The sequence below is a fragment of the Carassius gibelio genome, chromosome A13, assembly GCF_023724105.1.
Source record: "Carassius gibelio isolate Cgi1373 ecotype wild population from Czech Republic chromosome A13, carGib1.2-hapl.c, whole genome shotgun sequence".
Classification (NCBI taxonomy): domain Eukaryota; kingdom Metazoa; phylum Chordata; class Actinopteri; order Cypriniformes; family Cyprinidae; genus Carassius; species Carassius gibelio.
In genome coordinates, this window is record NC_068383.1 from 9,562,032 (window position 1) to 9,587,184 (window position 25,153).

The 25,153-nt window shown below is 36.0% G+C and overlaps 4 protein-coding genes across 7 annotated transcripts; 2 read left to right on the plus strand and 2 right to left on the minus strand.

Annotated features, from left to right (window-relative positions):
• Window positions 1–10: 10 nt before the first annotated feature.
• Window positions 11–2,312, minus strand: oip5 (opa interacting protein 5). The gene is made up of 5 exons (XM_052612811.1): window positions 1,986–2,312; window positions 1,776–1,842; window positions 1,560–1,682; window positions 306–387; window positions 11–173 (listed from the first exon to the last, which is right to left on the minus strand). Exons 1-5 carry the CDS (start codon window positions 2,215–2,217, stop codon window positions 87–89), a joined length of 591 nt encoding a protein of 196 aa, XP_052468771.1. The 5' UTR covers window positions 2,218–2,312; the 3' UTR covers window positions 11–86.
• nusap1 (nucleolar and spindle associated protein 1) lies at window positions 2,249–6,818 on the plus strand. 2 transcript variants are annotated; one of them, XM_052612808.1, is made up of 12 exons: window positions 2,249–2,642; window positions 2,927–2,992; window positions 3,079–3,228; window positions 3,346–3,535; window positions 3,662–3,745; window positions 3,930–4,042; window positions 4,810–4,860; window positions 5,066–5,229; window positions 5,406–5,566; window positions 5,647–5,769; window positions 5,888–5,993; window positions 6,268–6,818. In XM_052612808.1, the coding sequence occupies exons 1-12, from the start codon at window positions 2,568–2,570 to the stop codon at window positions 6,353–6,355; spliced, it is 1,371 nt and encodes a 456-aa protein (XP_052468768.1). In that variant the 5' UTR covers window positions 2,249–2,567; the 3' UTR covers window positions 6,356–6,818. The 2 variants fall into 2 exon arrangements, with proteins under 2 accessions (XP_052468768.1, XP_052468767.1); XM_052612807.1 differs by lacking the exon at window positions 4,810–4,860 and having other exon boundaries at window positions 2,438–2,642.
• On the minus strand, window positions 6,670–11,669 carry ndufaf1 (NADH:ubiquinone oxidoreductase complex assembly factor 1). Of its 2 annotated transcripts, none has more exons than XM_052612809.1 (5): window positions 11,459–11,669; window positions 8,608–9,172; window positions 7,493–7,678; window positions 7,159–7,233; window positions 6,670–7,007 (listed from the first exon to the last, which is right to left on the minus strand). In XM_052612809.1, exons 2-5 carry the CDS (start codon window positions 9,124–9,126, stop codon window positions 6,867–6,869), a joined length of 921 nt encoding a protein of 306 aa, XP_052468769.1. In that variant the 5' UTR covers window positions 9,127–9,172; window positions 11,459–11,669; the 3' UTR covers window positions 6,670–6,866. The 2 variants fall into 2 exon arrangements, with proteins under 2 accessions (XP_052468769.1, XP_052468770.1); XM_052612810.1 differs by lacking the exon at window positions 11,459–11,669 and adding an exon at window positions 11,395–11,420.
• rtf1 (RTF1 homolog, Paf1/RNA polymerase II complex component) lies at window positions 11,667–24,671 on the plus strand. Of its 2 annotated transcripts, XM_052612805.1 has the most exons (19): window positions 11,667–11,827; window positions 15,499–15,609; window positions 16,892–17,042; window positions 17,129–17,333; window positions 17,779–17,896; window positions 17,981–18,092; window positions 18,247–18,282; window positions 18,370–18,511; window positions 18,994–19,171; window positions 19,307–19,389; window positions 19,476–19,563; window positions 19,680–19,787; window positions 19,903–19,980; window positions 20,381–20,502; window positions 22,119–22,176; window positions 22,257–22,334; window positions 22,446–22,544; window positions 22,620–22,734; window positions 23,541–24,671. In XM_052612805.1, the coding sequence occupies exons 1-19, from the start codon at window positions 11,744–11,746 to the stop codon at window positions 23,645–23,647; spliced, it is 2,073 nt and encodes a 690-aa protein (XP_052468765.1). In that variant the 5' UTR covers window positions 11,667–11,743; the 3' UTR covers window positions 23,648–24,671. The 2 variants fall into 2 exon arrangements, with proteins under 2 accessions (XP_052468765.1, XP_052468766.1); XM_052612806.1 differs by lacking the exon at window positions 18,247–18,282.
• The last annotated feature ends 482 nt before the right edge of the window (window positions 24,672–25,153 follow it).

The window sequence follows — 25,153 nt, forward strand, 5'->3', positions numbered from 1 at the left end:
ATTCCATACATAATACAAAAAATATATACACTTTATTTGAACAGTTACAACAAAACAACTGTACATATTCCATGCCTGGCCTTTCTTTAGCTTACACTGTGTGTGCACAAGGTTTTCATCATTCCCTCCAGAATCTTCACCTGCTTCAGCTGAGCTTCTAAATCTTGCTTCAGCTTGAAAGTGCAGAAAGAAAATTCACAATGTTCAACCCAAATGAGCTGAGCAGCATATAATAATATAATTTAATAGAATATAATGTTGATCCTCTTCTGTAAAACGAACACTATATGGGCATAAATACTCACCTCTTTAATATCTTTGTCCATGAGTCTGTATTTGAAGTTGACTTTGGAGGCTTTGACACATTTGTCACTTCTTAGGATGTAGCTAAAATGTAAAACAAAAATTTGTCAAAAAAAAAACAAAAAAAAAGAGACTTAATGGGATACTCCACCTCAAAATTAAAATCGTCATTAATCACTTACTCCCATTTAAGCTTTTTTCATCTTCGGGACACAATTTAAGAAATTTTGGATGAAAACCAGGAGGCTTGTGACTGCCCCATAGACTACCAAGCAAGTTACACTGTCAAAGTTCAGAAAAGTATGAAAGACATCATCAGAATAGTCCATATGCCATCAGTAGTTTAACTGTAATGTTATGAAGCGACAAGAATACTGTTTGTATGTGAAGAAAACAAAAATAACGACTTTATTCAACATTTCCTTTGTCAAAAGTCTCCTCTTTGTCTCCAACTGCCTATGCTCTTCTGTGTTAATTTGAGTGATGTGGAGAGATACAGAGGAGATGGTTGCCAAAGACATTGTTGATGCAATTGTTGTTCGTGTATGCTTTTCATACTTTTCTGGACTTTGACAGTGTAACTTACTTGGCAGTCTATAAGGACAGTCATAAGCCTCCCGGTTTTCATCCAAAATATCTTAAATTGTGTTCCAAAGACGAACAAAGCTTTGACGTGTAAGGAACCACATGGGGGTAAGTGATTAATGACAAAATTTCATTTTGGGGTGGAGTATCCCTTTACGAATCAATCATAAAAGATATGTTAAATTAATGGTTCACCAAAAAATACAAATTTACATAAAAATAATAGAATTTGTTTCTTCATCAGAACAGACTTTGACTAATTTAGCATCACATCACTTGCTCATCAATGGATCATCATCATCATCATCAGTGAATGGATGCCATCAGACTAGGAGTCCAAATTGCTGATAAAACATCTCATTCCACACAAACAATCCATGCGACTCCAGACACACAAACGCGAATCTTTTCTCTTCACAGGAAATTAATTGATGGACTTGAGTAATATGAATATTGTGATGTTTTTTTCTGCCATTTGGACCCTCATTGTGACTGCACCCATAGTGTAATACTACATTTCTCCAAATGTGTACTTGAGAGGAAACAAACATCTACATATTGGATGGCCTGAGAGTAATTTTCAGCAAATTTTAATTTTGGGTAAAGCGTTCCTTTAAAAAAAAAAATGCACTTCTGTTAGTGTGAACATTATTATTTCAGACTTCACCCACCAGTTTATCATATCTTTTTGTAAACAGAAGAGATTTCTTAAAGCAGACAGGTGTTCTGGGGTTGAGTGAAGAACCAGGCCAACAGCACCCTGGCAACCAGCACAGTTAAGGACTTGGTAGGTGCTACAGAGAGAAATCACAAGATGATGGGACATCCAGCACATGCATGGTGGACATGAGCTGCAGTAATTGAAATCAACAGACAGCAATACTTACGAGAAGGCCAGATGACCAGTCAAACTCATCTCCAGCTTTTTATTCACCCTCACATCCTCAGTAACTTCTGCAAAGGTAAAGTTTCAAATGGAGCGGTTATAACATCATTCACACGTGTTTGGTGCCTTTTTCAAGAAGTACCAATGACTGCATCCATATCTGCACAATTTGAATCTGTATACTTTCAAAAGTATCCCCAAACCAACTTACTCAGACAAATAATACTCTGAAGGCTCTGGACTTCCCCACAGATGCCGAGAGAGTCTCCAAGCACTGTGTTGCATGTCATGCATTGCAGGACGCTGCAATTCCTATAGTCTACCACACAGATTTCTCCGTCCTTTACTGCTCTTAGCTGATCTGCAATTGAAATAGTCTGTGTCGAGTCACACGGACTGATATCATAAGAGCTTTCGTGAAAACTTCGAGTGCTGTCCGACATTATTAAGTAAGGAAGGTCTGTCGTTCCTGCTCACACAAGCTAGTAGCTCAAACTTTAGGCGGCGTGTCGCCCTAAACCGCTCACTCATAACCCGCCTTTGTCGAACCCTTTAAGCCAATCAAAACCAATGAGACATAAACGCTACTTCTGATTGGATGTAGTGCAGCGTCGTCATAGCCTTCTCAACCAATCGTCTATCGGAAATTGCTGTTTTTGAAACACGTTAATTTTCAAACGGCAATTCCACCTAAACAAACCGTGTCGTAGATCTGTTTCGTTCATCGTCAATTTTAACATTACCGTTATATATACATATTATTTGCTGGTTTTACATTGAGTTTATCCACAATATGGATTTGGATTCGCTTAAATACGCGGAATTGCAGCGCCTCGCGAAAGAGGCTGGACTGAAAGCAAATATGAAGGTAAATCGCGTTTACTACGGTAAACTGATGCGGTAGTGCTGATTGCCTGCAACCTGTCCATGTGTAACGTTACTAAACGACCTGTATTGTGTAAACTGCATGACTTAAAGTAGATGTATCACGTATGTTTTTAAACGGACGCTGTACTGAGTAAACTATGGTCACCTCGTAAGGTTTTGGGTTACAATATTGACGTTTTTGCGCTAAATCACAACCCTTTCATTTAATTTGTTGCTTTTTTGTTTTCTGGTTTTATTAAATACTCAGTTTTAACTTGTTTCTAGGCTGAAAAGCTTTTGAAAGCTTTAAAACAACACTTTTCGCAACATCAACAGCAGACGTCAGAGAACGTGAGTTTTTTTTTTTTTAATTTTCAGAATAGTCTTTATGAAATTAGAATAATTGTTGTAACAGAATTACACTGCGTTGTTTGCAGGGAAATGTTGCAGCCACCGCGGACGCGCACGATGCTGTCTCAGCCGTGGACGAGCAGGGCGCGCACACTGTAACATTTGTGACCGAGCGCCGAGGAAAAGGCCGCACCGCCAAGAGAAAGCTCAGTGACTCCACACCTGTCACTGCTCAGGTATTCATGAGCATATGTACATTTTAATTTTCAATCCAGACTGTTTCATCTTTTAGTTATGCATATTATATCCACATCTTGGGTTTTGTAATACATTTTTTAATATCTAATATTTAGACTAAAGAAAAGACGGAAAAAGAGGACAGCCGAAGGGGATCCAAGAGGAGGAAAGTGTCCTCAGCTGAGGACACACAGACTCCAGTTCCACCTGAAACTTCGACAAAGGAAAATCCTGTGGAAAAAGGTCTAGAATCTGGGGAAACCAATCCAGACTCTAAAGATGCTCCTGCAGAGCCAAGTGTTAAAGGTTAAAACCGCCTTGATTTTAAGTTGTTCATGTAGATGTTATTAATTAACCTTATAATTAAGATCTAGTAGGTGAGAGAGATTAATAGTGTGTTTGGTGTTTACTATTAAAGTCTACATCTTGCAGGTGTGGGGAGAAGAACTGCTGGTAAAATCCCCCGTCTTGAGGGTCTGATGAAGAGAAATGCTGCGCTGCGGCCGACAACTCCTAGTAATAAGATCCTTCCTACTTTATGAACTGAAACAAAATGTATTTTTTCAGTTCCTGTACTATTCAAAAGACAGTTTCTTGGTGTTGTTTAGTTTGCTGTTTCACTTGTGCTTATTTAACATATGTAACCAAATATTTTGAGCTCTGCCCTTGAGTAATGTGCTTGCAAATCACTCTTCCCCAGACTTCAAGAAACTCCATGAGGCTCACTTCAAAAAGATGGAGTCCATCGATTCTTATGTCCAAAGGAAGAACAAACAAATGGAGGTGTTAAGGAATTCTGTCAAGGAGCTGAAGGTAAAAATGAGAGCGAAACCCTGGCCTGACAAATAATAATAACCAGTGTTATTGTCATTAAGGAATGGTTGACCCCCAAAAAAATCTGTCATAATTTACTCACCCTAATATTGTTCCAAACCTGTATGACTTATTTTATTCTGTGTAACATAAAATAACATATTTTGAACAATGTTGGTAACCAAAATTTTTTCGTTCCCATTGACTTCCAATGTATGTAAAAAAAATAAAATATAATAATGGAACAATATTTTCTAGTTCTACAGAAGAAAATATGTTTGAAATGACATGAGGATGAGCAAATATCACAAATATTTACATCTTAAGATGGACAATCACTTTAAACTATTTAAACTTTTTTGTTAATTGCAGTAAAACAAAATATAAATATTAGATGAAAACTTAAACTAAAATTAATATAAATGTTGCCTTAAACTGAAAAAAGTTATAGTTAAAATTACAAACTGGAAATATATATATAATATATATATATATATATATATATATATATATATATATATATATATATATATATATATATATATATATATATATATATATATATATATACTGACTCATACACACACAAAAAATCTATACAAGTTAATTGAAAATATTATATATATATATATATATATATATATATATATATATATATATATATATATATATATATATAATAATAATCTACAGTAATACTGGTTTGAACAGTGAAGTTTGAGTTCCAAGTGTTTTTTTAAGTGGTTTATTTATTTCTGTAATTTCAGACTCTGTCAGAAAAGACGTTGATGAAATCGGTTGAAACAAAGACTCAAACTGTAAGTCACCAAACCGCTTGAATATCCACTGTAGTTTCAGTCTGTGTGTCTTCATGATTCACTGTGAATTCACATACACCCTCAAGTTATGTCAAATAGTGACCTCTTTATAAAACTGGAAAAAAAAGTATCTTTTTAAATGAGAATAGTGTATATTGAAGACTTTGTTCTGAGGTATAAGCAAACTTTGGTATTTTCCCTTTAGAAGGTGCCTGCTATCCGAGTGTCTCTCTTCAGTCCTGGAGTGCAGGAGAAAAAAACATTGGCAGAAAAACGCAGGCTCACTCAGCAATCTGCCAGCAAGTCTGCTTTGAAGGACAGCGCCACCTTCAGGCCAACTGTCCTCACCACTAATAAAATCAATGTTCGGTAAATATTTCAGTGGGCTCTAATCCACTTTCATTTATAATGCTTTTAGTATTGAAATTGATGTGCTAAAGCCAAGCATTATGGTGTTTGAATAGAAAATAATAATTATTATGTAACACATTCTATAGCTGTACTTTAATGTTGACTTTACTTAACTGCTGCGTTTCCATCTCTAGGTTCTCACAGACCACTCACGATAACGAATACAAGCGTTCATTGATAAAGACTCCAGCTCGTATGTCTCCTCTCATCCCTCTTACTTCCACTCCAGGGAGGAAATCTGCTGTTCATACCAAACCTGAACTTAATAGAAGTGTTGGTGCCATTAATACACCTGGTAAGAGGAATGCCATCACACTGTGCTAGTCATTTATCCCCCCAAAATTATGAAGAATTTGTTTATTTTTGTTTTTGAAGGAGCTACTCCATTTGTTTTTAATGGGAACAACAGTGAGTCAGTCACCCCTAATATGAGCAAGAAGAGCGCATTTGATCTTAAGGCCAGTCTCTCTCGTCCACTCTCCTACAAACCGCACAAAGGTAGGTCCACATTCAGACAAAAATATGAATTAAATGCCCAGAACTGACATGTCAGGCAGTGCTTCCTTGAATTGAATTGTATCTGCTTGCTATTCATTGTCGTCTTTTATCTCTGCAGGAAAACTGAAGCCCTTTGGAGCTCCACAGGAGAACACAGCACTTAATAAATCTCAGACTATTCCTTCACACCAGAAAAACTATAAACAGCACCAGGTTCAAACCAGGTGAGGGTCTTATTTTAGTTGTGTATTGATTGGTCACTGCTGTTCAAAAGGTTGGGATTAATATATGTGTGTGTGTATATTTGATTTATTTTTGACTGTATTATGGTCAAATAAATGCAACTTTGGTGAGCATAAGAGATTTAAAGAACATTTCAATAAAAATCTTAACAACCTCAAACTTTTAAATTGTAAGTGAACATTTGAATTTATTTTGTCTCATTGTCTTAAATAAAACTTGTACACATTGAATATTTTTGTTCCTTTTAACTTTCAGAGAGGAGCGACGTGCCAAACACACAGAAGACCGAAAAACGAAGAAAGAGATGATGTTGGGTTCCAGACGAGGTCTGGTCATGGCCTAACTCCAGTGTTTTTACTGTTTTGTTATCTTAGACACTCACTGTATATGTTTAGCTTTCGTCTTTTGTTTTATTCAAAACTTTAGTACATATTTTCCTCTTCTCTAAATGCTTGATTTTTTTTGCTGGTTTAATATGAGGTGAGGTCATCCAACAAAAGAATACATTTTTTTGACCAGTTTATAGATATAGATTTTATACGTTTTAAATTGTTTTTGATTTATGTGTGAAAACATTTTTTCCTTTTATATTTAGTATTTGTACTGTGCTTCAATTTATTGTAAACAAAGACGAAAACAGTAAAGTCACTCAAAACATTGGTCACACAAAATGTTTATTTGAACTTGAGTGATATTCATACATGATACTTAGTCTTAAATGTCATTTTGTGTGTGTGTGTGTGTGTGTATATGTGTGTACAATTTTTGCCTTCAGAAAATACATCCAATTAAGTTTTTATAAATTACGCTGTGTCTGTCTCTTTTTTACAATTGGTGAATGTTGTTTAATCCAACTAGACCTCTGGGTTTCTCTTGTAAAGCTCATATGCAAACTCCTCTGTGTGGGCAAGGTCATTGCACAGACCAATGAAGTCAATCTCAAGCTGAAATGGGCCGTCTGCTTTATCCCCCAATGTAAAACCAATACTCTTTACCTAAGGGCACACACAAGTTTTGATTTAAGAGTCTGAGGTATGTTATGATGAATTTCCATCACAATGCTCTCATAAATGTATCATCAGAGAAAATATAATAAACATTAAATGCTCATATAAATGTCTATGAGGACATGAAGGCTGTGCTGACCTTATCTAACCAGAGGACATGCTGGTCATCCTGTATTCTTCCCCGGCTGGAAAGGAAAAACTTGGAGAATGGAATCTGTAAAAGTGTTTTACAGTTAACATAAGAACTTTGGACAACATGTTACAGCTGTTAAAATGTTTTTTTCAAATTAATAAAACCATTTAGAAAAAAAAAATTTATTTGAACCAGGAATTCTCAGTGTCTCTGTGCTGAATAATTAAATGAATACATTACTTTCTTTGAAAAAACCTAAACTTTTAAACTGTAGTGTGAAACTGATAAATTGGGATGCACTTTCATATGAAGTGTTAATGTTCAGTTTCTTAAGACCTGCCTTGACATCCTGCCAGTAGGGCCCCCCTCTAGTGTAGAGGAAGTAACTGTAGATGTCATCTCTCTGATGAGAAAAGAAGGTCTCCGCAGACACATTTACCATCCACGGTCTTCCATCTCCCCGGATACGCATATGTAATGTGTTGAAACTTGACCAGTCATACTGCTTTTTTCTGTCAAATGAGGCCTGCAACCAAAAATAATTATTTTAAAGGGCAAATTACATGTTATTGCTTCATTACTGCTCACTTTGAATGCATGTAAATTGATGCAAACAACCTCTAAAGCTGTGTTTCTCTTTATTGTGTAACATGCAACTCATGAATTACAGTGTCTCGATGTTCTTTCTTTAAAAATTGTACAATAATTAATTGAAAACACCTATAGACCACTAAAAGTTTGACTTTAAGAGTTTTATAAAGATATTATTACAAGGACCAATTAAATTGATCAAATGTGACTGACAATTATGTTACAAAAGTTTCTTTCAAATAACAAATCATCAAAGAACAAAACATTTTGAAAAATCAAGGTTTTCAGAAAAATACTAAGGAGCACAACTGTTTTGAACACTGATAATAATAAGAAATGTTTCTTAATATGTACTAAATCGGCATATTAATGATTTCTGAAGGATCATGTAACAACGCAGTAATGGCTACTGAAAATTCAGCTTTTCCATCACAGGAATAAATGACATTAAAATGTATTATAAAATAGAAACATTTATTTTAAATTGTAATAATATTTCTGTTTTTATTTTTTCTTCAAAGCCTTAGTGAGGATAACAGATTTTGTAAAAAAAAAAAAGTTAACTTTTGAATTCTAGTGCAAATCCAAGATTCAGTTTAAACCTTGTTTTTAATGCAATATTTACAGATCGGATGGAGTTTAATAAAGGAATTTTTTTATTTTAAATGGAATTAGACATCATATTACAGTTTAATCTACATTCTTCCATAATATTTACAAATAAATTGGTGGCTATCAATGTCCTATAGAGATTCGTCATTAACCCGTGCAGAAATAAGAAAACAGGAATAATTACAGATGACGTCTAAAAGATGAAGAAAAAGGAATTGAATTATAGATCAGATGTTGGATCTCAGCACTGACCAGCGGTTGTTTGGAACGTAGAGTGCAGTATCCACTGTATCGAGTCTCTCCATCACGGGGAGGTGTGGAGCACAAGGTCCCGTACAGCAAACATGTGGTGTTGTTCTTGCCCAGTTGGATGTATGCCTCGCTGCGACCCCCAATCTCCTGATCAGACGACACCACCCACTGATTGAGACTCTCCGGTCCACGGAACTCCCACTGGACACGTGTCTGTTCCAGTATGTGCTCTATTAACGGCCTTCCTTCAGGTCCAGTCCAGCGCTGGACAAACTCATCCTTCAACAACCCAATGTGCTTCTTGATACCCTCCACACCTTTGGAGAAATCAAATTGTATCTTTTGCCAGGGCCAACGGGTGTCTGGAGGCTGGCCTGGTCTGCGGTAATCACGCTCATGGATGCTCCTGGTGCTCAGTATACCTGAACATCTCAGGGTAGATGGCAATAACAGAGTCTGTCTGTGAATGACACCATGAACTCCTAACAGAGTTTTTAATGTTGTCTTTGACACAGCCATTTGTTAGTCGTAGCGCTTGCGATCAGATCAGGCATCCAGTGGAATCCTGAAAAAAATGAAAACATTATATTTAATTAAATGCCTTTTTTTTTACCACCATATATCATGTCAGTTGAACTTTCGGATTTAATTGAATCCAAATGAAAATGTCAGTTATCTAAAGCAGGGGATTTCAAACAAGGGGTCACAAGGAAGTGACAGGTGGTCCATGTTCATTTAATCATTAGTAGCCTTTTTGGCAAATCATTACTCTCCAAGGTGGAATAAGAAATTATTTCTACAAGTATTCAGTTTTGGATTAATAATCAAAAATAGCAAGAATAAATAATTGAAAATATCAGTTGCTCGTCTGTGGCAGGGGTCTCCTAAACATCCTCATGCAAGGGACTCCCACCCCAAAATTTAAAAGGAAACTAACAGTTTCTAAAGGTCTATATAGTCTAAAATAATTAGATAAATAGTACGATATAATCTTAAAAACAACAACACATATTAAAATAAGTTAATAATAAAAATTGATTTAAATGAATTATCAAAATAAAATTAACAGCAGTACTAAAGTGAGTTTCAAATTAACTTAAAAAACGAAATATTTTCCAAATAATATTTAAAATGGGTGTATGACACATCAATTTAAATCATAATTACATTATTAATATAAATTTGTTGTTTAAATTAGGTCTTTATAGATTAAACTATATGGCTTCCTTTTATATTTTAGGATTAGGTTCTCCTGCATGAGGTCGATCATACAGGTGCTAGTCATATAATTAGAATATCATCAAAAAGTTGATTTATTTTACTAATTCCATTCAAAAAGTGAAACTTGTATATTATATTCATTCATTACACACAGACTGATATATTTCAAATGTTTATTTCTTTTAATTTTGATGATTATAACTGACAACAAAGGAAAATCCCAAATTCAGTATCTCAGAAAATTAGAATATTGTGAAAAGGTGCAATATTGAAAGTGACCCATACTCAGAATTTGTGCTCTGCTATTTAACCCATCCAAAGTGCACACACACACACAGCAGTGAACACACACTCGGAGCAGTGGGAAGCCATTTATGCTGCGGCGCCCGGGGAGCAGTTGGGGGTTCAGTGCCTTGCTCAAGGGCACCTCAGCCGTGGTATTGAGGGTGGAGAGGGCACTGTACATGCACTCCCACCACCTACAATTCCTGCCAGCCCGTGACTAGAACTGAAAAACCCTTGAATTGCAAGTCCAGCTCTCTAACCTTTGAGCCACGACTTCCAACATGACCAGGTGTTGAAGATACATGGTGCACACTCTAATCAGCTAATTAACTCAAAACACCTGCAAAAGCCTTTAAATGGTCTCTCAGTCTAGTTCTGTAGGCCACACAATCATGGGGAAGACCGCTGACTTGACAGTTGTCCAAAAGACGACCATTGACACCTTGCACAAGATGGGCAAGACACAAATTTCATTGCAAAAAAGACTGGCTGTTGATCTCTCTGTACATTAGACCCTATTTAGCCATTATATATAGCAACCTGGGCTCTCATAATACCTGAGCAGTGCCACAGACTGATCGACTGATGCCACCCTGCATTGTTGCAGTAATTCAGGCAAAAGGAACCCCAACTAAGTATTGAGTGCTGTAAATGCTCATACTTTTCATGTTCATACTTTTCAGTTGGCCAAGATTTCTAAAAATCCTTTCTTTGTATTGGTCTTAAGTAATAATCTTATTTTCTGAGATACTGAATTTGGGATTTTCCTTATTTGTCAGCTATAATCATCAAAATTAAAAGAAACAAACATTTGAAATATATCTGTGTGTGTGTGTAATGAATAAATATCAGTGTGTGTAATGAATGAATATAAAATATAAGTTTCACTTTTTGAATTAAATTAGTGAAATAAACTTTTTAATTATATTCTAATTATATGACCAGCACCTGTATTTGGTGGCATCTACGTTAAAGGATTTAACCCCCCTGGTCTAAAGAGCACCACTACAGCACTTAATAAATGTAAAAAGCCCCTGGATATCCTACAGTCATATCTTTTCGTTGCAAACACTTACACGATGACCTGAAATAGCAATAGGAATAAATCTCCTTTGACTTTATAAGACATTCACAAGTCAGCACACACAAGAGCCACTGCGAGCTGTTTTAGTGACAGTTAATGTTACAGCTATGTTAACAAACCGAGTGTAACCACGTTTATCATAGTTAAAAATATATAAATGCAAGAATAAACTTAAAACATAGCTTAAAAGCAATTACGTTTTACTACTCATTTGTTAGAGTCAAAGATGCCATTACGGTCCGTCATATAATTTGACCTTACCTGAAACAAGCACATGTGCTTAGGGTCCTACAGACAACAGATATCTGTCGCAGTTAATTCCCGCGCACTTCAAATTTGGCGGTTAACAAATATCATTATGATTTTCTACAATTACGTGCATAATTTAAAGTATAGTTATGAGATACAGTACATTTGTTATCCTGTATATGTAGTCGATGTGTATGAGAGACGTGTGCGCATGCGTGGTGCAGCTCTAGCGCCTTTGTGTGGAGGAGTGCGGCGCTGCTGTTTAAACACACACACAGGGGAGCCAGGCAGCTAACCATGGTGAATGTAAAGAAACGGAAAGGTCGGGTCGTGATTGACTCTGACTCGGAGGATAGTGCAAGCGATGATAATTTGGATCAGGTAGGAATATCATTCATGTGAACGTGATCCAAAAACATCGCTGTTTACCGATCTCTGAGACGCTAAGGTGTCAGAGCTGTATGTGTGTGTTGAAGTCCCATGCTAAGTGATGTGGTAAAAGCTAGCTGGCTAGCAGGGGCCTGTACTTTGGCGTCGTGTTGTTTCTGAGACAACTCCCCCCGAATTTTACATATGTGACGTGCTTTTTATTGTCGCCTGTAGCACGCGGGTAATTCGGCTTTACAAAAGTAGCCGCGTGCGTTTAGAACCTTTTCTGATTCTTGACGTCACGCCACCGCGGCTAAACTTCTATTTCGGTTGTAGCTGTAGAAATATGACGAGAGACTAGAGCGGACTTGAGGCTCTAAAACACTTCCCAGAAAGCCGCTTTTTAATTGGGCAGTTAAAGTCACATGATAGGTTTTGTCATAAGATCAAACCAGGTGTTTCATAATGTGCTACAAACAGCTAATGGCAATTTGGCCTTGTTTTTTTCTCTTAAAGCTGCTTTTTCTTTAATATTGTAAACATTCAGTTAAACAAAGGATAAATAATACACTGATTTGTGCCATTTCAAGCAAAATTAAAATGTTTTATGTAGGTATGCTGGGTATCAGGGTTGAGAGTTTGACAGTTCATTTAGTTGTTAGAAGCATTTTATTTTTTTTGCAAATACTCTGTTTTGAGGTAATGATCAATCAAGTAACAAATACTGTAATGGAAAATGTCAGTTGCTCTGTGACTGGAGTTTTCAATCTTTTAGACATGGAACACAAAATACAATCATGCGTGTTGTGAGGAACCCCATCCTAAAATGTAAAAGTCACCTATATTCTTTCTTGTATAAAGACCCAATTTATTCTGTGAAAATAAATAAGTAAATAAATGTCTAAAATATTATTTGGAAAATATTTGTTTTCTATTAATTTACGTTATTGCATTTTCTACTACCTATTAGGGATGTCAAATTTCGATTATTTCCATGATCGATCGTCGTTTAAATTAACGATCAATTAATCGATTAATCGTTAACCATAATACTGCAAAATGCGTCTATTGCAGGCACGCAGTCAGCGGTATGACAGGATGTGCAAAAGCCACACACACACACACAAAACGCTTTCTCACTTGAATTAAAGAGGTTTTAGTCTGAATAAAATGCTAGTAGCAGGATTATAAAATGAATAGATGCGATTATGATCATTTGATAAAATGAAGAGAGCGCGCCATACTTTTGAGGTCATTTTACTTTGTTGACAGTTTCCAATCCCGCACGGAGAACGCTGAACGCGCATCTTTAAATGTTTTTGTGGTGCTCGTTGTTGTATTTTAAAGCACAATTGCAATGTTTTCAACTGACATTATTGTATAAAATTATCCGAAATGTGGAGCGCGTGTGACTGCGCTGCACATTAAGTGAACTACATCGGCGCTGCTGCACCAAAACACAGTTGCTCACATTAATTTGATCCCGCTGGATTCTGTCCTAGAAAATGTCAGATTTTTAAAAATCCGGCATACAGCGCATTAGATCGTGACAGTGCCTGCGTGCAGACGAGGATGAGCGAGCGCGGCTTTGGCCAGATTTATTTGGAGGTTATTGCTCATGTCTCATTCGGCACAAATCGAAATGTTTCCATATTCGCAATTTATTTGAATGTTAAACTATTATTTATAATGTAAACTAGGCTTGTACTTAACACGCATTCGCATATAGACGGAAAAGATGATCCTCTTCATATGAGCAAAAACGTCCTTGGCATAACAGCAGAGTGGACCGGTATACTACGGTCTATTTAAACTGAATGCTCCAGGAATGTGTAGGTCACAGCGCCTATTAATCGCTGTTTTGAATCCAGCAATTATTTATTTAGAAATGATAAGATCTGATTATGACAAGTGTGGTATAAAAGCTTTGTTTATTAGAGGAATAATAGGTTAACTGGAAAATGTTAGATCGCGACCATGCTTTTGGACCCCATATCTTCATTTACGCGGCTTTGTTCTGGTTTGCCGGTTGGTCACGAATTTCCACAAATTCAGTATATTTAGGCATTGTTTCTTTTCCTAAATCTTCATAGTCTAACCCTCTAATTTCCCAGGTTTATTTTATTATCTTTCGCTTTTAATAACTGTTTTCGCATCTCTTACTGTGGTAAACATGGGAAGGGAAATTAAAGATTTCATGAATTAAGAATTCGTTCGATTTATTAATTTGTTCCCTTATTTCACTTAAATCATGGGTTATTTAGGGAACAAAATTAATGAAACATGGACAATTGCCACATTAATAATTTGTAGGAATGAATTAACAAGTTGTATGAATGAATAGACTACCTGTCCTGTCACTGTGTCCCGCAGCCCTGCAAAGCGCACAATATAAAACAGTTATCTGATGAAATGATTAGTAACTACATTTCTATTGCATTTAATGTTGAATAACTTTTATGTTGTTTCTATTTTAATGTACTTTAAAGTTTAAATCACATTAAAAGCTTAATTTGTACATTGTGAATGAATGATGATGCTTTTATATATCGTCACCGTCACTCACAGCCGCTCGCACGTGTTGAGTGCGCATGAGCCGCACGCAGCCCAACATTGAATCGGTTAACCGACCATCGATAGCCTTAATCGATTGCATCTCTTATCGACAATTAATCGATCATCGATTAATCGTTGACATCCCTACTACCTATAGTACTGAACTGTTTATTATTGTCTGTTTATTTATTTGATAGCATTTTATTCACTCTTTTTTCATTTATTGGAATCTAATTCTAGTTCTAAATCTAATTGTTATTCTATATTTTAAATTTAGTTATTTAGCTATTTTATATAATGATAATTTGTTTATTTTCATTCTGTTATGTATTTAGTGTTAGATTTTATGCAGTTTTTCATAAAAATGTCACCCTAGCACTCCCTTTCGTTTTCCTGGGGTCCCCGGACCCCATTTTGAAACCCCTGCTCTATGGTGAACAAATTAATTTGAACCATGATACGCCCCCTATAGGCAGCACTCCCTAGTGCACATCTCAACAATCTGTGCACTTCATTTTCATTTCACTTGTGTTGACAAATTACGGCGCTAGCCAGCTAGCAGGCAAACAGATCAACACAAACACTGACAGCAGTTTAATAACTGACATCTATACAGAAACACACATACATGCAGTCATACAAGTGTTTTGGAGTCACATGAATATGATATGCTGAGAAGAATGCTAACAGATCAAATAAGTACCATTGTCCTCAAACAGAGATCATAATTTGACTAAAAACCCCATTCTCAGTGGAGTTTGACATCTGTCTGTACATTAGTCCCTATTTAGCCATATAGTTGTTGTCAGAGCATTGACAGTGTTGTGTTATGTGTTTTAGTACTTCAGGATAAAATATAAGCAGACACCCTGACAGGCACACATTAAAAAGAAAGGACAACTTCTTTTGTTCTTTGTGTTCTTCAATACAGGTGTACAGTATTATTTTTGCCACCACACCTGCCCTGCAAGCATTAAACATTAAGCAGCATTTGGTGGAAGAGTATCATGACAACTTGTTGTTGTTGTTTTAATGAACAAAAATAAGAGGGCATTCCTCAAGTACAAAGTATCTAACTTGGTGCTTGAGAAAAAGTGTAACTGTAAATCTTCCTGTGCTTTTTGCAGGAACTGCTGTCTCTTGCCAAGAGAAAGCGTGTGGATTCTGATGAACAGGAAGAGCCTGTTAGTAAACCTGCCGCCTCCACAGACTCAGAGACATCAGACAGCGATGATGAGGTATAAAGCTTTTTTTATTATTAAATATTGGTGCTGCCTTTTTGGATGTTCTCAGTGCAATTAGACATTTCGGATATTTAATACATTTGCTTGAACGTAAAATATTAGTCAGAAAGTTCATAGTTGGGCAAACACATTTGTTCGTATTCTTCTCAACTGGCCTGTCTTATCTGATGTAATTTCATCACATAGGGATGTAACAAACTATTATTTTGATAATCGATTAATTTAACAATTATTAGAATGGATAATCGACTACTCATCTATTATTTCACTGATTAATCATTAGACATTGATTGTTTATTCAGAATTTCAATTAGCTAAAATATTTAGTTGTACGTAACATAATCTAACCAATAAATGATGGTGTTCACGTCAGATTTTGAAAGTCATATTATGTGATTACAATTATAAAATTAATTACTACAAATAAATATTTGTAGTACCCAGCAGTTTCCCTGGAGACTGATGGTATTTAGGATGCGTTCTAAATCATTAAATAAGCACATTATCATCAGTGTCTGAAATTTTGTAATGTCTGATTAGATATTGTATTTGAATAACCGTAAAAAAGTATGCTTTATATAGTATCTGTATGCAGTTTTTTTCATGCTATAATATATATTAGGGAAGTATAGAATTTAAGTGGTGCCTGCTTGTTGCCTATATGTTCCTGCTCATATTTTGAGTGGCTCATAGTACATGTTATCCCAAATAAAATAATGCTAACCAATAACCAGATCGTTTTGGAACTGAATTAAGCTATTTTTGTTGCAAATCATGCTAGTCTGGTAGTTAATGTATAAATGTTATAAAGCTTACAGCAATAATAATAGAAAAAAAAAAAAAAAGTGTTACAATCAAGATATGTCAGTATGCTCTGGACGGTAAATTTGTTTCACAACCTGAAGCTAGCTATTTTATTTTTTTCACTGAAGGTTATTCATGTATAAGAACTGAAAGTGAAATATAGGAGTAAGCTTTAAGGTTGCAAAAAAAAAAAGTTCAGGTTTTTAAGTAGTAGTTTCTTTACAAATAAAGCAGCAATAAAGTGCAGTTTAGGTCTTGATCATTTCAGTGGTGGAACATACAGTGGCTTCTAGAAATCCAACAATACTGAATGCATTCAATCAGCTGTAGTCTTGTGTCTGACTGTTGGAGTGAAGTGTATGCTTTTGCTTATTTGAAATACTTTTATCATGGCTCTGAAAGAAATCCTCAGTGTCCGTGTGAAAAGGTGCTAGTATATTAAATGATATGATATGCTCTGTTGATCTGTTAGTGGACTGTTGGAGGCACTAAAACCAAAAAAAAAGGGAAGCCTAGTAAAGGGCCCGAAAAGAAGAATGCAGTCAAGAAAAGAAAGGGCAAGGCGGCTTCTTCCGGCAGCTCAAATGGAGACAGTTCAGCAGAGAGTTCGGCTCCAGAGGAGGGTAAGGGAGCATTTGGATTTTGTAATGTTTTACAGCACTGGAACAGGAACAGAAAAGTTGTTTCTCCCTGATTTACATTTTTTAAGGTGAGGTGTCGGACTCTGACAGTAACAGCTCATCCTCCAGCTCAGATTCGGACTCATCATCTGAGGATGAGGTTTTCCGGGACGGTTATGGAGACGATCTAATGGGGGATGAGGAGGACAGGGCCCGTTTGGAGCAGATGACGGAAAAAGAACGAGAACAGGAGCTGTTTAACCGTATAGAGAAGAGAGAAGTCCTCAAGAGGAGGTGAGAACAATTTCAGAGCTCATATCTGAGCAACTAAGGTCTGAATTTGTCTTACCATTTTCAAACTTGCTAAAAAAGGCAGAACTGCGAAATTAGCCTAAATGACATGGTCTTTTAGGAAAGGGTTATCACAAAATAAAAACAGTGCTAAATTATTGCAATATTCACAATGTTGTATTAATTTTATTATTTATTTACTATTATTAAATAGTATTTGTTATTTTTTGAATTAGCTTTTTTTTCTACATTGGTTTTAGTAGTTGTTATCTGTGTTCTTTTTTATATAGCTGAAAATAATTTTTAATAGTGTTTTTTACAATAACAACGCTGGTTGTATTGTGCAGAAATCATTTCAATCTGGCTATGATTGAGGGCAGAATTAAAATAAAAAATTGTAAATATACAATGCTTATCAATTAGTGACCATTGCATTTCTCCCAATAAGGTTTGAAATCAAGCAAAAACTGAAGACTGCTAAGAAAAAGGAAAAGGAAGAAAAGAAGAAGAAACAGGAGGAGGAGCAGGAGAAGCGAAAACTGTCTCAGGTCCCAGACACTCAGGTGGTAAGTAAACTGTGTGGCCAACAAGTCCTTAAAATATAAATGCAAAAATGGTCTGACCCTTGTTTTCTCTGTCTCCTCATGCAGGTCATGTCCCATAACAAAGAGAGACGGATCAAGAGAGATGAGAAGCTGGACAAGAAGTCACAGGCCATGGAAGAGCTGAAAGCAGAAAGAGAGAAGAGGAAAAACAGAACTGGTAAGTTTTTAATTACTTTGTTGTTAATAAAACAATATTGAATAACAAACTGGAAATGAAAATAAGCATGTATGATAACTGGATGACACTCACATGCAAACATGATGCAAATACAATTTGGCATTCTAATGTTTGAAACATTTCTTGGGCATAGTTCCTTCTCTTTCAGCGTTCTACAAAAAAAAAAACAGTAAGCAGATTAAAGTGTAGTGTGCAAAAAATTAGTATTCCATAGACAGCGTTGCCACTGTCTGATTTATAACCTTTGACCTTTCAGCTGAGCTCCTTGCCAAAAGGCAACCACTGAAGACAAGTGAGGTCTACTCAGATGATGAAGAGGAGGAGGAAGATGACGATGACAAGTCTTCAGTAAAGAGTGACCGCAGCTCAAGGTCATCATCTTTTGATGAAGAGGAGGAGTAAGTATTAGATGACACATTAACCTTCTTAGTATGAAGCAGCAAATTGGATAGCTAAACTTGTTGCATTATCAGTTTAAAAATTGAAAAAAATAATTTAATGGTAATAAAAAAAAATGCTTAGCCTACCATTATACACTAATGTTTTCAAACAGTAATATTGTAAAATGTTATTATAATTTAAAATGCAATTTATTCCTGTGATAGCAAAGTTAAAATTTTATGTTATTTATTTAACATTAAAAATATAGTTTAATGCATCAACAAGATTTGTATTTCTTTAAAAAGAAAATGGACACCAAACTTTTTGGTAATGTATGTGTGTATATATTATGTAAATGTATTTGTTTTAATACATATAGATTTTAAGCTTACAGATTCTTTAGGAAAATCTCAGATTCCAGAATTTTAGAAAAATATTTATGACAGGTCTGTCCCTCTGTAACAAGCATGTTCATCAAGTATGTATGTCTGTATTTCAGGAAAGAAGAGGCTCCGCCCAAGTCCCAGCCAGTGTCATTACCAGATGAACTGAATCGGATCCGGCTGTCCCGGCACAAGCTAGAGCGATGGTGTCACATGCCATTCTTTGCTAAAACTGTTACTGGTTGTTTTGTTCGAATTGGGATTGGAAACAGTAGCAGCAAGCCTGTGTATCGGGTCAGTGAAACATTTCTCATCTTTTTCATGTTATAAACGTCTTTCAGCAATTGCAACCTGAATGCACAAATTTTAAGATATGAGGTGCAATATACTGAGTTATAGATGGACAATCTCTGAAATTAAATCATGCAGGTGGCTGAAATCATTGATGTGGTCGAGACAGCTAAAGTTTATCAATTGGGGACCACACGGACAAATAAAGGCCTTCAGCTCCGGTACGTTTGCATAGGAAAGCTGATTATATATGCATTTATTTCTTTGGGGTTTCTTCCACCAATTATGTAATGTGTCATGGTTTCAGACATGGAAATGACACACGAGTCTTCAGACTTGAGTTTGTGTCCAATCAGGACTTCACTGAAAACGAATTCATGAAATGGAAAGAGGCGGTAAGTTTTGTTCTTTTTTTTTTTTAGTTGCATTTTAGGTTAGTCGTAGAACTGCAGTCAACCTGTACCATTATAGGATGTGGATGATCTTTAGAAACCTTGTTGCTGCCACGTAGATGATATCAGCAGGAATGCAGTTTCCTACTCTGGATGAGATCGGCAAAAAAGAGCAGTCCATCAAGGAGGCGGTCAACTACAAATTCAATGACAAAGACATCGAGGATGTACGTCCCTTCGATGTCATTTCCTATTGTCTTCAATACAGGATATTCTGATGGTTGGCAGTTTTATCGGTGTATAACAATGTGGGTATTTCTTTTTTCTTTTTTATTAATACAGATCGTCAAAGAAAAAGACAGATTCCGAAAGGCTCCACCAAACTATGCCATGAAGAAAACGCAACTTCTCAAAGAGAAGGTTGTAACTTTTCAGATATATCACAAGTAGATGTGCCCTTGGTTGGTGTATGATTCTGTCTGAGTGCATACTTGTCTTGGCCAAGTCGTGGCCTAGTGGTTAGAGAGTTTGACTCCTAACCCTAGGGTTGTGGGTTTGAGTCTCGGGCTGGCAATACCACGACTGAGGTGCCCTTGAGCAAGGCACTGAACCCCCAACTTCTCTCTGGGTGCTGCAGCATAAATGGCTGCCCACTGCTCCGGGTGTGTGTTCACGTTTTGTGTGTGTTCACTGCTGTGTGTGTGCACTTTGGATGGGTTAAATGCAGAGCACCAATTCTGATTATGGGTCACCATACTTGGCTGAATGTCACTTCACTTCACTTGTGATCCCATGCTAATCTTGCATATCTTGTGTACAGGCCATGGCTGAGGAGAGTGGTGATGGAGAGAAGGTGAAAGTACTGCAAGATCAGTTGAATGAGCTGGAGGAGAGGGCAGAAGCGCTTGACCGACAGAGAACCAAAAATATCTCTGCCATCAGGTCAGAAACACAATACACTACTACGATTATTTATGAATACATTTTAAGATGTAATTAAATTTTTTTATGCCAAGCTGAATTCAGGGTGTCCGCATGCAAGTTTTCAGACCAATTTTCACCATAGATTGCACATTTTCATTGCAATGCGCAATCAGTCAAAGAAAAGCCTTGCGTTTTCATCATGACCGATTTACAAAATCTCCGAAAGCAGAATGAGGCCGTGCTACTAGTTCGGGTTGCGCAGACCATTTATCTGCTCGAGCCAGAGCTGCTTGCTGATCAGCGCTTGGAGATACAGTGAAGAAAGCAGTCGAATTCCCCACAATCAATAACATCTGTGAAATCTTGTGAGAAGCTTTGAAATACAGTGAAGAATTCTGTTAAAGCTGATATCAGAACAAACGCCACTGATGTGGAAACCAGGAAAAACATTGTTCAGTAAAAACAAAATCTCCACCATTGACCTTGGATTTAACAGTAAAGCTACAGAGACAACTTGTGGCAGAAATGGTCTAATGTTTTCTAGTGAAATTTTGTGAAAATATATTGTTTTCCTGCTGTTCAAAGTATTTTCTGAATTATGGAGTAACAAAAAGAGATTTTTACAGAATTCCCTCTGTAAAAACATTTGACTCTAATATGTCAAAAAAATGAAACAAGAATTTTTAAATTTACTTCATCTAGTGTTCAGATTTTTGCAAGTTGGCGCATATTTCATTAAATAATGCTTCATTTGCATGTTGCAATTATCAATGTAATCAACTTAGTAAGTAAGGTGATAACTAATAGTAATTAAAAAAATTACTCTGATAAAGCCAAACATAAATTATAAGGTTCTTGTTTAAATGATTTTATTGTATGTTTAATCGTATCCTGAGTACCACCAATAGTGAGCCACAGCTGGAGTGCCAATGATCTAACTTTGACAAAACACTCCTGACATTTCTATGACTGTCAAATGTAGCCCAACACTTGGCTCATGTTTTACTTTAGGTTAATATTGCTATAATTATAGGCTAAGGTTGTCTAATAAAGCAATAAGCCCTGCGAAGCTTTGTCCTAAACTTTACTTCACGACCACCTCTTTTTTTAGATTGCTCACACATCAGATTTACTGACTAATGATCTATGAAGAAGAGGTCTCCTTCCTCTTCTGTCTTTATTTCTATTCTTATCTCTGTGGGCAGTTTTTGATTCCAGTGTTGATGTCATTTAGTTATTTATTAAGTTATAATGACCTCGTTACATTGTGATGCAATATATTCCATTTGGAAAGATATTTAATTTACGCCACTACAGTTTCAGCTTGAAGTCGCGCTCGACGCGCTGGTATAAAAAAATATTTTGAAGGTATTAAAAAGGTAGTAAAAGGTATTTAATTCAACTTAAGAAGTTCTGTATATACCCTGGAATTTTTAAGCAGTCATTACTCCAGTCTTTAGTGCCACATGATCCTTAAGAAAGCATTCTAACCTGATGATTTGGTGCTCAAGGAATATTTCTTATTATTATCAATGTTGAAATCAATTAATATCAGTATTAACTGTCTTAAATTAAATCTGATTGATCCCAAACCTCTTACTACTTCATAATATTTTTTTTTCTTTCCTTTTCAGTTATATCAACCAGAGAAATCGGAGTTGGAACATTGTGGAGTCTGAGAAGGCATTGGTGGTAGGTGTTCCTGTTATCTTTGGAGCTGTTACTCTCCTAAAGAGCATTCTGGAATCTGAAATGTGATGGTTGTGTTTCAGGCAGAGGGTCAGAATGCAAAGAACCAGCAGATGGATCCGTTCACCAGACGGCAGTGTAAACCAACTATGGTGTCCAATGTGAGGAATCTTTGTCTCCGCTCTATTGTTCTCCTTTGCTTTTAAGTGCATCATTTTTTGGGGTGGGGGGGTTACTTCTAAAACACCTAATTTTCTCTCATGTTTTCTTAGGCTAGAGATCCCTCCGTCCACGCCGCTATTTTGGCTCATCTCAACCAGAAATACGGTTCAGGCTCAGGCCAAGACAACAGCCAGCAGGCTAATAAACAGGTAACGCACAGACACACACAGCAACATGAGTCTGTTCTGACCTAGAATTAACTTGATTCATTTGTTATTATGCAGGGCCAGGCTAGCCAGAAAGACAAAGATGTTAACAAGCCAACCAGTGACCTCTCAGAGGACCTTTTTAAAGTCCATGACTTTGATGTCAAAATTGACCTTCAGGTTCCAAATGCTGGTAAGTTTGTCACAGATCTAATAGCTATATTTGAATTAGCTTGATGTGCAGCATGAAAGCACAATAAAGCAGTGCAGAAATTAGATATGAGTATTTTTGTTTAGCAAGGACACATTGAATTGATCAAAAGTGACAGTACATTTCTATTTCTAATAAGTACATTTCTGTTTCTAATAAAGGCTGTTCTTTTTAGAGATCAACGGATATGGGTTTTTCTATAGCTGATGCCGATTTTTAGGGCCGATATCTTGATGTTTTCCCCTTCATTTGCATGCTAAAATGTGACACTAATAATAAGTGGATGCACAAAATTTCTAAAATTATCATCATTTATTGAGCACTGACTTGAACCATCTCTCAAATCTTAATTTTGTGCACTGCACGGTATTAAAATAAAAAATGTGTCCAGTTAACAGTTATCCAGTTATGTATCAAGTTATCCAAACAAATCAATAAATTGACCAAGTATATGTAAACTTAAATATACATTTAAATAAAATAAATATAAAAATCAATTAAACTGGAAAAAAAAAATAATTATATATATATATATATATATATATATATATATATATATATATGTGTATGTATGTATGTATGTATGTATATATATATGCAAGAGTAAATTATGTTTATATTATATAAAAAATGTTTTATTTGAAATAGCAATAATATAGTACACTATTACTGTTTTTAAGAGTTGTTTCATAAAACATCAAACCCCAAAGTTTAGAACAGTTGTGTACATGATTCTGATCCTGTGATCTGATGACTTAAATTTTACAATTTATTTAAATCATCCACAGAAGCAAAGTCTTTGGCAGTGAGTTCGAATGCATTGCCTGTTAAAGATGGGGCACCCCGCCGATCTCTCAACCTGGAGGACTACAAGAAGAGACGGGGACTCATCTGACCTATGGTTTTTAAATCCTCTCCTGCATGATTGGACTCCTGTGCCGGGGTATACAGCTGCGGCCACCCCTGTGTGTGTGTGTGTGTGTGTGTGTGTGTGTGTGTGTGTGTGTGTGTGTGTGTGTGTGTGTGTGTGTGTGAGTGAGTGTGTTTGGAAAAGTATGTGAACGTACGCGTGTGTATATGTGTGCGTGTGAGAGGGAGAGAGTGTATGATAAAGATAAAGAATAAGTGCATACCTTTTAAGACTGAGTGTGTCTGAGACTGTGAGTGTGTGTATTTCACCTGTTTGTAAGAGGAAATATTGATGAATAATGATAACTTTCAGGTCTTTTCCTGCAAAGGATCACTTTTTAAGAGATGAAAAGTCCTCTGCGTTATTTACGGCGTCTGCAGACATGAGAACAGAAATGCATTACCTCTGATTCTCCTTTTCGTACCAATGTATCCAGCATATTTTGTCCCTCTCAGACGCTCCCAGAAACGACCCTTTTGTATACAAGCTTGTGAAAGACTCAAAGGACACTATTAAAAAAGACAACTCAAATCTTGGGGTTTTTTTGAAAGTGGTAATTAGTTGTCAATAATGTGATCGGGTCTGCCTCGCTCCCTTGTTCCTCCTGAAAACGCTCAAAGTTTTTTAAACAAGCATTTTCTTTTCTTCCCCAGAACCCATTTGTAATGGGTTGCTAGGACAGTCCTGCTTAACTCTGCTTGCTGGTTTAGAGGCTGAGGAGCCGACCAATCAGAGAGGGAGTCTGACAATGACATCACACTCCTTAAATATAAACGTTTGTTTCATGTAAGACAATGATCAAATAAACATGTCTGCCATGGACAAGAAAACGTTGAGAATTGATGTATCCTTTTTTTTCATATCCCTCTGTCTCCATCAGAGCTGATGTAAGTGTTATTGATCATTAATTATTGAAGTCTTTTAGTCCGTTCTCATATCGTTGTGGCATGCCTTGTAAATAAGCGATCTTGAGTGAGTGCGGCTGAATAAAGGAAGAACTGTTTCATAATTCATGTCTTTGTGTATTTATTGTTCAGATGTCTCTTTTAATTTAAATGTTCAAAATTATGTCATTAAGGAACTAACTTGTGTTAGAAAATGGCTATAATAAAAAAGACTAATTGGATGGAAAGTGATTTTGAGAATACAGTAAAATCTAAATATTTACTAATTCAAGTATCCCCAGAGAAAATAAATGTTGTTTAAAATATTTTGATAAGTGAAAGCAAATCCTGTTTTTTTTTTTTCAATTCTAATATATATATATTAGAAGTTTTGAACATTAAATGTCAAAGTAGTAAAATAATATACAAAACATTCATCATATATTCAATTAATATCAAAATTTGGTAAAGGATTTTAAATATTCGTGAATTTAATATGATTTTCAAATTGTGAGATTAATGTTTTATATATCACCACACATTTAATGGGGCAATGAAAAATTGCTGCATGGTAAATCAGGCACAGCAACGTCATTCAACCTTTTCT

Excerpts from the sequence above, each read along its gene's own strand:
- oip5 (XM_052612811.1), bottom strand. The coding sequence starts at position 2,217 with ATGTCGGACAGCACTCGAAGTTTTCACGAAAGCTCTTATGATATCAGT. Across the intron at positions 388-1,559 it reads CAAAAAGATATGATAAACTG|CTACATCCTAAGAAGTGACA; the intron begins GTGGGTGAAGTC and ends TTTACATTTTAG. Across the intron at positions 174-305 it reads TGGACAAAGATATTAAAGAG|CTGAAGCAAGATTTAGAAGC; the intron begins GTGAGTATTTAT and ends TGCACTTTCAAG.
- nusap1 (XM_052612808.1), top strand. The coding sequence starts at position 2,568 with ATGGATTTGGATTCGCTTAAATACGCGGAATTGCAGCGCCTCGCGAAA. Across the intron at positions 3,536-3,661 it reads TGCAGAGCCAAGTGTTAAAG|GTGTGGGGAGAAGAACTGCT; the intron begins GTTAAAACCGCC and ends TACATCTTGCAG. Across the intron at positions 4,861-5,065 it reads TTGAAACAAAGACTCAAACT|AAGGTGCCTGCTATCCGAGT; the intron begins GTAAGTCACCAA and ends TTTTCCCTTTAG.
- ndufaf1 (XM_052612809.1), bottom strand. The coding sequence starts at position 9,126 with ATGGCTGTGTCAAAGACAACATTAAAAACTCTGTTAGGAGTTCATGGT. Across the intron at positions 7,234-7,492 it reads CCTACTGGCAGGATGTCAAG|ATTCCATTCTCCAAGTTTTT; the intron begins GCAGGTCTTAAG and ends ACACTTTTACAG. Across the intron at positions 7,008-7,158 it reads ATGTCCTCTGGTTAGATAAG|GTAAAGAGTATTGGTTTTAC; the intron begins GTCAGCACAGCC and ends GTGTGCCCTTAG.
- rtf1 (XM_052612805.1), top strand. The coding sequence starts at position 11,744 with ATGGTGAATGTAAAGAAACGGAAAGGTCGGGTCGTGATTGACTCTGAC. Across the intron at positions 17,043-17,128 it reads GAGTTCGGCTCCAGAGGAGG|GTGAGGTGTCGGACTCTGAC; the intron begins GTAAGGGAGCAT and ends ACATTTTTTAAG. Across the intron at positions 19,564-19,679 it reads TCATGAAATGGAAAGAGGCG|ATGATATCAGCAGGAATGCA; the intron begins GTAAGTTTTGTT and ends GCTGCCACGTAG.